Below are 13,962 nucleotides of genomic sequence, written 5' to 3' on the forward strand. Positions count from 1 at the left end.
CTTACATAGTACAAGTTAATTTTCCTGAATCACCTCATAAAAAAACGTATCCTGAAAAACTATTTCATTTGATATATGCATTGAATTCTATTATCATTTCTTCAAGTGAATGTGAATGCGAATTTTCACAAATGAATCTAATTATTACCCCATTAAGAGCTTCGTTGAAGACCAAAACAGTTTCGGTACTTTTGTTCATCAAACTCGTCGGACCACCTTTGACACTTTTCGATCCTATCAAAATACGTTGATCGGTGGTTACTCAGTGGAAGACATTCGGCCATAGACTCTTAACACTAATAAAAGGAATCGAGACAATTTTATTTGCCAGACGAGAATTGGACTGAACTTTGGAAATCACTATTGCCACCACAAAGGGGGTGGCTGACAGGGCTCTAGCCTGGGGGATCGACCAGATAAGTGAGATAAACGCACATCACAAATTTGCTCTAATCGTAAAAAAAATCGCCTGCGGCGCTAATTTCCTTCAGACATATTAACATTTTGAAATATGTGGTTGTGTAATTGCATCTTTTGGTTAATGATTGTTAATACACTGAATACCTTTAATTTTACCTCAAACACCATTTGAAAAACGCTACTATAGCGTCACACTGCCTTTAACCTTAGTGATAGGTAGGGGCCCCGCCAAAGATCCTGGACTGGGGGATCGTTCCAGGATGTGGGGGCCATGGAAATCACTATATAATTTTATTCAAATATGATGTTTTTACAATTTTATTTTTTACAACTTTAGTTGTTTATGTGTATAAATGTTTGTTTAATTTTTCGTGCGCTTCGTGGCATAGGAAAAGTTACTTTAAATGATATTTGAACATACTTTTCTTTAGTAGGTAAGAAGTTTGGCAATAAGTGTTATTATATTATTTTCTTATAGTATTATTTTCCAAAAAAAAGCCCTGGATATAATAGATAAAATAATCAGTGTAAAATGGTCATTGCCATTTTTTCAGAATAATTTCAAAGTACAGTAGAACCTCGATTATTCGGATTTCTCTATGATCATCATTTTCATAATATAATACCAGTTAAATGTCGAAAGCGTCTTTACGCGGCGTAATTACACCAATTCTTACGTTAATTACGATCAATTAACTAATTGCGGCATAGAAAGGATTAATAAAATATATAAGTAATGAAAATTAGTGAAATGAAAAAAAGATTTTTGTATTAGTTTTCAATTATCCGAACTATCTTCATCATAAATTAGTGCGGATAATCAAGATCCTCTGTATCCTCCAGACTTCTGAACTTCATGATTTAAAACAGATTTTGGTTTTATGATCTCCTATGCATTGATGGAATTATGAAAGATTTGTGATTATGTTATGGTCTCGTTTATTTACACACACCAGCTACTAGGAAGGAAAAGAGGTGGATAATTGGAAGAAATTTGAAAATGCTGTTATTTTCAACAATCACATAATATATATATTCTTATAATATTTAAATAGCAACACATTCAGAAAATATTTCTTTCACTAACAATGATATGTATCGTTGATGCATTGAAACATGCATTTTTGTGCCCTTAACTATTTAAGTACTATATTTTTTATTAATATGGCAATCTTCACATAATGTGTAGTTAAATAATCTTTTTTCAAACAATATTTTTATAGACGATTAATTTAGTTTATTTAAAAGCAATATTGGTTATTACTCATTTATTATGCACTCCTTATTCCTAAAGGTTACATACATAAATATATTATGATTTATTAATGAATATTATGGAATACATTGTATAAGCAGTAAGCGGTTGTAATCATTTATTCATTATTCCTGACATGTTCAAAGTTTAAACAGATAATGACTGACCTATGTATGTTTATTCGATAAGTTATTCATTCACAGTAAACTAAAAATCTCCATGTGAAGTGTTATTTAAATGATAATAAACAATACAGTAAAAGTTTATAGCAAACTAATCAACAATATTATTATATTACAAAAATAATAATATATATACATTTATTTAATAATTTTGTGCAATCTATTGATAAGTTGTTTAATGTGTTGGCATGGTAACAAGTAATCAATAGAAATAAATATTAAAAAAATCATTATGTTTCTAATTGCCTAAAAATAAATTAAAGGTCTAAATAAATATTAAGTACATATATTGAACAGAATGCAGTACAAAAGAATTATATTTAACAATTGTCACGAGAGGAAACTGACAAATAATTCCATGTTTTTATCCAATTAGAGATCAAGCTTGAGACACTGTCTTGTAAAACTGATAATTGGCATTGAAGTATGTCTTTTTTTTAGATTATAAGTACCAGACATTCCATATTGAGTTGAAAACTGCCAGGTGTAAGTTGATGACACTCTCGATGTCCTATCCATCAATTTAGATCAGGATAGTTGTAATTGCATATAACGTTCATGTTGGTTTTGATGTTCAGTATTAGACAAATTATTATCCAACTTGACAAGTGTCTTTTGAACATTCCCAATAGAATTGTCGAGTGAGTCAGCGTTAGCAGCGGACATCAGGTCACACAAACTTCACAGTGTTCGTAACAGCTTTGCATCAACCAAATGGCATTGACTTCGTAATATGAAGTCATAGATTATAGAGGACGATGAAGAGAATTTTGGACACCTGGTTTATGGTCTTAATAGGTGTTCCGGATGCATCGACCAGACGGAAAAGCGAAGGCGGTTTTCGGAAGATTTGTTCATTCATATACACAGCATCGTATCTGAGATAAAACTCATCAAGTGCAGTGATAAACTAAGTAAAAAATTAAATGACCCTGTTCGCTCCTAATCAGAGCATATGGGGTTCCACAGACTGGAGGTTATATTGACAGACCTTTTTTTAGAAGGAATAGTTATTAGCCATTCGCATGTACTGAAACTAAATGACGATATAGTAAACTACATAACAATTTTTCAATTATTAAGTTAAGTATGTAATATAAAATCCTGAAGAGTCATTTACATAGAAATCTTGGTTGGTATTTGAAAACAAAGTTTGAACAGTAATCAAGCGGCTGTAAATAATCTATTAGTATATGTGATATGAAAATACTGTTATATTTTTATTATTATTGAAAACGATTTATAATATAAAAATTTCGTTTTCACTTACCTAAATTAAAAAAAGCCAATATTTTCTAGCTGTAAAATAAATATTTTTTACAATCACAGATGAAATCTTTCATAATAATATATACTATTATAAATGAATTACTCTTTCACATACCCTTGAAAATGAACTTTTCACGTTGAAGACCTGCATAGACTAACCAAAAAAATAAGCCATTTTGAAATAAATTGCTAACAACCGATTTCCACTGTGTCAGCGAAATATTTCATGAAATTAATCCGAAAAACCACCGTTGGAAAATTATATTCAGGTGAATATGGGTGGTAGTGATTTCCGACCGTATTTGGTCGAATGAACCCTTTAAATATTTTGAAAATCGCGGAAACCATGATTAAGTCCGATCATAATGATAAAAGAATTCACGTTACATTTGGTTTACTGGTTGCAAACATACAAATATTATTTGTATTCATTTTGTGTTAACATATTATATTATATATTTTCGTAAATCTGTTCAGCAAATACCATCACGCGAATATCAAATTAAGCTAAACTTTGAAAATATGTTTTATTGTTTTCTCAATGGTGTGAGTTTTTGAAAATTCTCATGGAATCTCCTTGGAAATCACTGATTTAGATTTATTACAGTTTTTTATAGATGATTTTTTTTCAGTGCATGTATAACATTACAGTTTTGTAATAGTAGTTACATACGTGTATTATTTAGTTATAAATAAATTCATTGTGAAATGGCTCTACTCTTTACTCTACTCTTTGGCCTAGTCTCCTACATTTTTGCAATGAAATTTTGTATGAAATTGAATTCATCTCAGATTTATTTACTATAACGGGGTTGAGAAATTCATTAAATTTGTCTCTCATTCTACGTTTTGCCCTCATGTTTGACATGTTTGTTTAACATTCACATACTTTTAGGAAGTATTTATGTACCTATGCTTTTGCAAACTACCACATTTCTTTCCAAAAATAGTATACCTAATGTGCAATTGTATACTTCTATGATACATAAATATATTTTGATAATAGGCATAATATATTGTGTTACAATTACATAATCAATAAATAGTAACTTTATCTATGTGCATTAATCAACCTTATCACTATAGTATTATATTATAATATATGTTCAATATTTATTACGTACTTATAGGAATGAAATAATATCAATTAGTAAAATTATAATTTAATGAGTGCAAAGGAGATAATATTTTCGGGCATGAATTATAAAAAAATATCATGTAGGTACCTACCTAATTGATTGTTAAAATTTATTAATGGAATGTCTGAATTCACAGTGGCAAGAAATGTTCCAAAATCTCACTTTTATTCTGAATACATCTGAATAATCTTTGATTAAGGCAGAATGTATGGGGTAGATAAAACGGGGTAGTATAACTAATTGAGAATAACCCACTCATCCACATGAGTCTTTCGGGCGCTGTTCGCATATATTATTGTACATATTATTTATGCATAGTAGAATTTTATGCTACTAGTCATAGACATGTGGATTCTTCCGCCATGATTGACCCTTCCTCATCCTCAATCCTACTAAAATGACAAGAGGCGTAAGACATGGCGCTGAACCAAGGAGAATGGTGCAGTCTTGTGTTTGCCTTATACTGTGACATTAGTAAGTCAAAGCTACGTCTGTATCCTTGCTCTGTAGACTATATGCAAAAGATTCCAAGCATGTTATAATGTTGCAATCGATATTGAATGTATTGAAAAAAATATATTTTTAAGATTACGTGACACTGCTTCCGGTGGATGTAGCAGTTTAAATTTTAAAGAGTTTCTGAAATAAGTAAACTTCAGAAAAGCTTCTTTGGGAACATTATTTTTTAAATACAGCATTTACATGTTAAATATTTAGTTGAAACAACATTATTATCACTAGATTATCTTCTAACTGTTTATTTTAAAGTCATATTTAGTGGACTTTTAATACACAGTAACAAACATTTATAGAAAATGTCATAAAAGAAACATAATATATATATGTACGTGCAGTGTAAACAAGGTTCCCACACAGAAATATATGTAATGGAGCGGCGTAGCTACCTAAACGCAAGAGTATGCGAAACATTGAGGCCAAACCCCTCAAGGGTTCCCAAATCTCAAAAGGTTTGAGAATGATATATTCAAAAATTTTATAAGTGAAAGTACATAATAAGTTAAAACATATAATGTTAAAACTAAAAATAGGCTAGATCCTGACGCTATCTACGGATTAAGGTAAGTATCCATTGTTAATACCATGATTCAAAATCACAACAGATGGTCACCAATATTAACAAAATATGCTAACACCTCAGGGCTTGAGCAGACAGAGAGCGGTCGGAGTTATGCGTTCAACCGACCGTTGACCGCTAGCGTTCAGGGACAGCAGACAGGTGGCGGTCAACAATATGCGTTCCATTTGTATACAAACGTTGTAGTGACACAGGCGCTGCATAATGCGAGACCGCTATATTCCGACTGCGAGTGGAAGTGAAAAAGCACCGCTGTTGCGTACTCACTCCCCCGTGTGGTTTCGCTCTATGTTGTTTGACTGCTCAAATTCCATTCAAATTTTTATTTACTTTCGCATGTCAATACAAAGCTTCGATGAATTATATAATTTGATTACATTTGACATTGACTTGTAAACTAAATATAATCTAGGTACTAAAATTACTGCTGTAATCAATGCATTTTATCAAACCGGATATTTAAAAACTTAATATTGATGATTTTAAACGAAGTGACATATAAACTTATTTGTTTGTGTACCTACCTCTATCTATAATATTTGACATTTCGATTCTAACCTTTTAATTTTAGCCATAACCTCACATGTCAAATTTATTCTATTATTGAACTATGAAAACTATTAATCTCGCCAAATTATCAACCACGTAAATCAATCAAGTGTTGATTTAAAAACAATATGTTAGTATTAAAAACGATTTATATAATATGCGTCACTTAAATCAAATATCAATCTTCTCTCTATCGATTCATTTTTCTGATCCAGACATTGCAACGGTTGAGAGGTTCGGAGTTCTTTGTAATTGCGGGACTAGAACTCTAGAACGCTAGCGTTCCAATTGACCGGCGCGGTCTGACCGCCGGCTGTGTGCCCATACAGTACAAAGAACGCTGAACTCCGAACGCAGACCGCCTGACCGCTCCCTGTCTGCGCAAGCCCTCAGAGTTATCATATTTCACATAGATATTAAGTTAATTGAAGCATGATTGGTTATGATGTAATGGTGGCTTATTTGGTTAAGCATATTGACTAAAATTCGATGGCTGTGGAATTGAGTCCCACTCGCCAAAAATATTTATATCTAATATGTAGGTATCTACTTATGTTTCTGAGGTGTTCAAAACATTGTTTTTTTTCTTAGGGGCCTATATTTCTAGATACACCACTGATGTCATGGTAATGTATGAGTAACAACTAGATAGCTATGTACCTTTGAAAAAATGATAATTCGGCTTAAATATAACATATATTATATTAATCACATTGTGTCAATTTGCTAATATCAATAAAGATAATAAAATGTTGCATTGGAGGAATGTCATTACAGACAATGCATATTATTTTCTATTAGTTGGTAGGTACATGTACAAAATATCAGTGGCATAGATATGGTATCATATTATTATGTAAGCATTTTTGTATTATAATAAATTACCTATTAACTGTCTGCTAATCAAAAACTGTAGAACTTTATATGCCGATAATTTAGTTAAGTATGCTTATTTTGGTAAGTACAAAGGTAATGTAAAGAAATAAACGGAATGTGAAATAATAATTGTAAGTAGGTACCTACTGAAATGTGGCCAAATATTACCTTTCAGTGTAATTAAGATAAAGTTGCAAGATTAATAAAGAAAACACATCGGGAACCCTGTTTTTTTAACTAACAATTTGCATTCTATAGAACTTTCAACAACTTGTGAATAGATGAACAGTGTAAAATAATGAGATGCACAAGGGTGAGTGTAAATAAATAAGTTATTTATGTTATAATAATTATAATAATAATCCAATTAAGTATTTCAAAGTCTAAACATAAAAGAGAAAATATGTATCTTTTCGGTGCAGAGGCATCTATGTTTTGAAAAGCAAAGAACTCTGTTTCACACCCTTGTGAGCTGTCCATTATTCTTATAACATTTATTTATATAAATTAAATTAACTGCGATTACTCAGTTTTTCGTTTTTTTAATATACCGGACTCGTTGCTATAAATATGTCGCTTAATATCAGTTTAAGGTCGGTTGGCAAACAATTGTTGGACAATACTCTCATCAGCTAGTGTCGATATATCACCTACATCTTCGTCTCCCAAAGCCACTTTTCTCAGGATCCTACGCATTATTTTACCGGACCTCGTTTTGGGAAGTCCGGGGGCGTGCTGAATTATGTCCGGCATGGCGAACGGTCCAATTCTTTCCCTGACTTTCTTTTTCAATTCATCGGTCAGCTTCTTGTTGAAAACTGATTTTTCGTTAGGGGTTATGAAGCAGTACAAACATTCTCCTTTGATAGGATGCGGTTTTGAAACAACAGCGGCTTCAGCCACGTCGGGATGTTCAGTGAGGACGCCTTCTACTTCAGCGGTGGACATAAGATGGCCCGAGACATTCAGCATGTCATCGACTCGACCAGTCACCCATAGAAAACCATCAGAGTCACGAGATGCACCTAAAAAGAACATATTAGACATTTAGACACTTATTTAGGTTACTTCAGTAAGGATATTTACATAAGACGGATATACTTATATAAATCTGTCTTTTTCCAATATAATCGTATTAACATTAACTATGCAAAGAAAGTGAAACAAAACTTATATAATTATTCTCCCACTTAGAATGATTAACACAATAATTACTACTACTATATTTTTACAGATGCCCCACTTCTTGTCAGTTCGATTGTATCTTGGTATAACCATTAAATACATGCAGTGAAATTGGGCTAGGATCAGGGCCCAAAATGGACCGTAGTGCACCGAAGCTTCGTTCCAGTTCATGAAATCGGCAAAATTATCGCTCCGTCTCGTGGCAAAAATAATTTGACCATCTAGGTTATATCATAAGTTATATAAAAAAAATCTAACACACTTATTTTTATAAAATACACATACAATTAGATAACAAATGTTAATATTTTTGGCGAATTATCAAGCGCTCTGATTCATAAAATTTTCCATTTCAAACGCTGGCTAGGATATTATGATTATTGCATAATTTCGAATAAGCTTAATATTCTTCGATTAAGCATTAAATCGACTATTTGGAAAATTTATTGTTTAATGCAATTAATATAATAAATAAATTAATGTTTAATGCAAAAAACTGTCAGAAGCTGAATTTTGAACGAATAGATAATTATATAGGTAGAATATTATATTTTAGAACCATCTGTATGAATTTATTTCGTAGTTATGATTATAGGGATTGCTGTATATCTTTGAAAGGAAGATATTGGGAAGAGTCCCCGAGGATGTATGAGATGAAGATTGTACGCTGATTGAAGATCGGTGCGGAATGTATGACGGTAAAGTATATGCGATGTAGTACAATTATATCACTAGCCTCTCATTTCACATTTGAAAGTGGGACAATTCCCTTGACCAGGTCATGTCTTAAGGACGGAGGACATCCAACCACCTGTTGAGGGTCGGAATACCTAAACTGTGGTTCTTGGGCTCTGTAGAAAGACACACAACATGTCCAAGGCTAATGTGGTGGATGGAGCTTACGGCAGACAGAGGGAGCAATGCCACACTTAGGTACACTTGAAAAGGGCCTGGGCTAAAACTTCTTGGCCCCCCGAAAACCCATCTTAATAAAACATAATTTAAAAAAGTATTTATTTATTTCATATATTATTTATTTATTAAAAACTATTATAAATATATTTGCTTAATCATAATTTTTATTATGCATGTTCAAGTTACAAAAACCAAACAACTGAAATGCAACACGAGACTTCGTCACCCTAGAACAATAAGGTATCATCTGGCATTTTGGTCAATTTTGACTTTTTGGTACCAAAATTCTTATAATAATTTTCTCTTTAAAACTGTGTTACAAGATTTTTAAAAATCTTTATGGTTTATGATATAGCAGGGCATTTAAGTTCTATATCAGATGCACTGGTAATTTGTTTTGGAACAATATGGTTCGATTTAAAATTTGAAAACAACTATGGACCATTTGCTATAAAAAAAATAATTTTGGAGCAATATGGTTTCATTTCCGTTCAGCTGTCAAACTAGTACGTTTCTCTCAAATATTCGCGCTTCGTTTTTCAACAATTTAATAAAAATAACATAAAGATGAGCAATAATTTAAGTGAAAGGGGTATTGTGGACATTTAAGAGGATGATAATACTACGAATATACCTCACCAACCTACAATATCGTTGCTTTAAATACAAGGTAAGTTTGAGGTTATGTATTATTTTTGTTATTCATGTATTGCAATTAATTATTCTATTTTGTTTCAAATTTAATATAAGTAATTCTATTATCTATTTATTTTATTTTCAGCAACAATCTCAATTTATTGGATAATATAAACGATCTTCAAGTTATAGGTACTGTCTGATGATATTACAATTGATGAGGATTTTGGGTACTTATGTTTCTTTTCAAATGAGTACTTACTTAATTTATTTGCTGTTCTTTCATATTTTGTAAATTTGACATTACATCTGAATAAATTGTTTCTAGAATATGTCATAATTTCATATATATTCTCCTTTTTATTATTCAGGTAGGTGGAAGTACTTGGAGAAGTTGCAGAGTATGTTGTTTGCGAAGAAAACATAGATGTTGGCGATGATATTGACTAAATAATAATAGTTGCAATAGCTCTTTTCATAAACGATTTAATTATTACTGTATGAATCACTGCAGTGACAATACAATGATATCTTTATTAAGTTTCATTTAAAAATTGAGTAATTTGAGAGGTTTCGTAATAATAGTTTTGTGAAACTATTTTTTTTATGCCAGTCTATTATCATAAAAAATTTTTTTTTCATAGCTGTGAAGTTATGTGAGTACACTGGAGCGTTCATCATGGATCATATGGATTCTAACAACAAAAACCTTGAAAGTGAAGATACTTTCATGTCATTTTATAAACTATTAATATTGTTCTAAATCTCAGTATTATGAAACATTTTTTTATACCACGTCCTGTCATTTTTCATAAACTATGTTTAATTTAATGTTGTTCTAATAAAGAATTAATCGAAAAAGGTATTTTTATTCTATTTTAAACACAATAATTAAGCCCTGTAGCAAAATATTTTCACAACATAAAGGTTTAATAATCAGATAGAACTTTGTTGCTCTGATTTTTTTCGATTTTCAGAGCAATTAAGTTCCATCACAAAATTTTAATGTCTGGATTAGATAATATCAGATATATTTAGTATACAATGCTTTGAAAATACAAACATAATGCAATAATAATAGTATTGATAATATCTGCCAATTTTCATTGCATATAGTTAAGATTTTATTCATATTCAAAACTTTGGAGCTCGATATCTCAGTTTGGTATAAATGCCAGATGATACCTTGTTGTTCTAGGGTGACGACTTTTGGATATAATAACAGCATTATTTCAACTGATTTTTCTGGTTCCGGGGTCCCTAACGATTTGGGGGCTATGGGCTATAGCCCTATTAACCTGATGGTAAATCCGGGCCTGGAGGGGAGTACAGAAGTTTGTTGGAGGTGACCAGGACCCACATTTACTTGTAGTACTGGCACTTTATCGATTATTTACTGTTAGATAGTCATGCAATAGAGATACTAATACATACTATCTCTAAATGTAATAAAATATTTTATACCATCTCCAGTGCAGTAGTATCCAGGAAACTTAGAGAAGTATGTACTTTCGAAACGTTCATGGTTATTGTACAGGGTACGCATTATTCCAGGCCAAGGTCGAGGGAAGACCAAATAACCTTCTCCTGGCCCTTCTATGATGCTGCCATTATCATCCAACAATACTGGTTCGACGCCAAAAAATGGGAAAGACTGAAAAAATACGTATAGTTACATCAAAATTATTACTATTATTGATGTAGGCACATGCCTTTCAATCAATATTTTTTTTAAATACTTCACGAATAAAAAAAGGATTTTAAAATCAATTATACGATTATTACTCACATGAATAATGATTAACAAATTATGGCGATTAAATTATAAGATTATGACATATTGTGGGTATTCTGCGAAAAAGCACTACATCAAAATTTTGCTGTTCTGATTTAATGATGAGGTAATCTTATTAAGAGTACGCTCTATAGTCTACAAAAACACACACAGTCATATCTATAAAACTGGCGAAGATAATTTATGTTACAAGTCAAAAAGACATACATCTATTCAGAGAAAATTCACTAAAGGGACTTAATGCATTGGCTTCTCTCATTCTCAGGCTATATTCACAAAATTCTGCGTGCGAAACTGCACTAAGTCATACTCAAAGCAATATCGCAGAAAGGAATTTGCCTTTTATATATATGAAACAAGTTAAGACTGTCCAAACTTTCAAACTCGATTATCTCAAATCTAGTATTTTTGACTTGATGCTTATTCGCAGAATACCCACGATATACGATCATGTAGGTCCCTAGTATGCACCTACATAATCTAAAAAATCTAAAATAAACAATTATTCGACTAAATTTAAAAATGGAAAAGCATTTTAGTGATTAATTTGCATTACCGCAGCACCAGGCTTCATGGGAGAACATCCTGGTAATGGAGTAAGAACGTGCCCTCCAGTTTCTGTTTGCCAGAATGTATCAACAATGGAGCATCGCCCGTTGCCTACTAGTTGTCGATACCATTGCCACGCCTCAGGATTGATCGGCTCCCCTACGCTTCCTAGAACTCTCAGCGATGTCAGATCATGTCTGAAACCACAATTAATAACCATACCAATTATTAGAGAATTTAAAATACAAATTTATGACGGCACCTCTCCAAAACAGAATCATCACTACTGGATAAAGACTTCCCTAGCTCTATCCACTCTTCCCAGTCCCTAATTCTTCGATGCCACGTAGAGGTCATTCATTCTACAGTGACGATTCGCAGGTGTATTGGCATTGTTTGCTACATCGCCTGTTTCGATACTAGCAAACGAGCTCATGATGCCACTGTAGAGAATGATTTACCGATATATTCGCCGGACTTTATGAGCGTGTTTGATGACGCCCCTGTGATCGTTTAGGGTCCCTATTTGTCCAGCGGTTATCCACTCGCCGAATAATATATCCCGGCCCATTGCCATTTCATCGGGTTTGCAACCTCTATCACATCGTACATTATAAAAAGTTACATACAAGACTTTACAGTTTGAAGAGCAATAAACCGCATAGGTAATAATATAATAGTAATAAGAACTAAAATAGTATGAGGAAATGGGAACTCTCCAATGATTGTCGAAAACGTGCTTTCTACGTCCTGGTGTATTATTGATGACAATGTTGATAGACAATTCGCGCCAATAAGCGCTTGGTCACAGTGACAGGCGGGCAACGGCGCGGCGGCGTCTTACGAAACTCAAACGTAGACTACTACGTTTTTGCACTAACGGGGCGTTTTACGTGGGCGAAGTCGCGCGAAGCGTTGAGCGTTGAGCGGCACGCGTAACTCAAACATATAACCGTGTGTGAAAATGTTCGTAAACACTCTTTTTTTGTTTGTACGGTTATACGTTTAAGTTGCGCGCGCCGCTGATCGCTTTGCCGACGTTGCTCACGTAAGACGAGCCGTGTGGTTAACGTGCTGGCTAGAAAAGTTTAGGTTGGTGAGGCAAAGAAGGAAAAGTTTTTGATTTTAAAACGCTACGCTATTTATGAGTTGTTTAAAAAAAACTTAGCATTTGAATGATATTGATTTTAAAAACATTATTTTAGCAAGGCTTTGGAAATAGACTGTTGTATGCGACATTAAAAAACATTTACGTAAATCCTAGTAAATAACTAACAACTTATAACATTTATTTTAAAAAATGTTTAGTGATATACATACTTTTTGACGTATTCATCTCCGAATTTCATCAGTGACCTTATTGCCGTGGGTGCTGTATAAAATTGGTTAACTTTATACTTGTCCACTACTCTCCAAAATCGATCATTATCGGGGTAGAAAGGTGTCCCTTCAAACTGCGAAAGATAAATATAGTTTTAATTTTATTTATTTAATTTATTTAATTTAAATAAATTAAAGATTTCTCTGGTAGACAGAAGTGGATTTATCATATGGCTAAAGGGGCAAGTCCAAGGCTTTCCACTCGGTAGGGGCCCCGAGCAGTGGAGGACAGGCAATGGCATATTAAAGTGCAGACCCGTACAAACCCGTTTACATAGGTACCTAGTAAAAATATCAATGTATTTCTTTTCTTTCCTTCAATTAACTAAAAATAATTATTATTTTGGTACTGTTCGGTTATGAGGAATACAGCGGAAAACACATTTTGAAAATACCCTATATACTAGATTATTTGTTAGTTTAGGTTAGGTTAGGTTTGGTTAGGTTAACCTAACAAATAATCCAGTTTATCGGCTATTTTAAAAATGTGTTTGCCGCTGTATTCCTGATAACCGAACAGTACTATTATTTTGATTGACGATGACAGTGATGATGCGTCATAATAAGATTATTGGTTTATTGGTGTACCGGTACCTACGTATCTGTTTGAATGGTTATGTTATGAACTCCTTTAATGTAACATTAGTTTGTAAATCCTCTGACGAATCGATTGCGTCATCAGTGTCACAGAAAATCATCTCTAGCCCCAGGGATAT

General features: G+C 32.6%; 1 protein-coding gene and 1 long non-coding RNA gene across 2 annotated transcripts in view; one reads left to right on the plus strand and one right to left on the minus strand.

Moving 5' to 3' along the window:
* Positions 1-7,125: 7,125 nt before the first annotated feature.
* Positions 7,126-13,962, minus strand: part of AcCoAS (acetyl coenzyme A synthase) — a 46,304-nt gene continuing 39,467 nt past the window's right edge. The window contains exons 6-9 of the mRNA XM_085943623.1: positions 13,187-13,320; positions 11,874-12,063; positions 10,987-11,176; positions 7,126-7,811 (exon numbers count right to left, since the gene is read on the minus strand). Coding sequence (XP_085799749.1) covers positions 7,375-7,811; positions 10,987-11,176; positions 11,874-12,063; positions 13,187-13,320 — 951 coding nt within the window. The 3' untranslated portion in view covers positions 7,126-7,374. The remainder of the gene's footprint in view (positions 7,812-10,986; positions 11,177-11,873; positions 12,064-13,186; positions 13,321-13,962) is intronic.
* Positions 9,417-10,005, plus strand: LOC147079729 (uncharacterized). Its single transcript, XR_015070224.1, has 3 exons — positions 9,417-9,556; positions 9,668-9,752; positions 9,894-10,005. It is a non-coding gene; the product is annotated as an uncharacterized LOC147079729 (long non-coding RNA).

The sequence above is a fragment of the Rhyacophila brunnea genome, unplaced genomic scaffold (assembly GCF_057557595.1).
Source record: "Rhyacophila brunnea isolate RB1 unplaced genomic scaffold, BYU_Rbru_1.0 scaffold_1, whole genome shotgun sequence".
Lineage (NCBI taxonomy): Eukaryota > Metazoa > Arthropoda > Insecta > Trichoptera > Rhyacophilidae > Rhyacophila > Rhyacophila brunnea.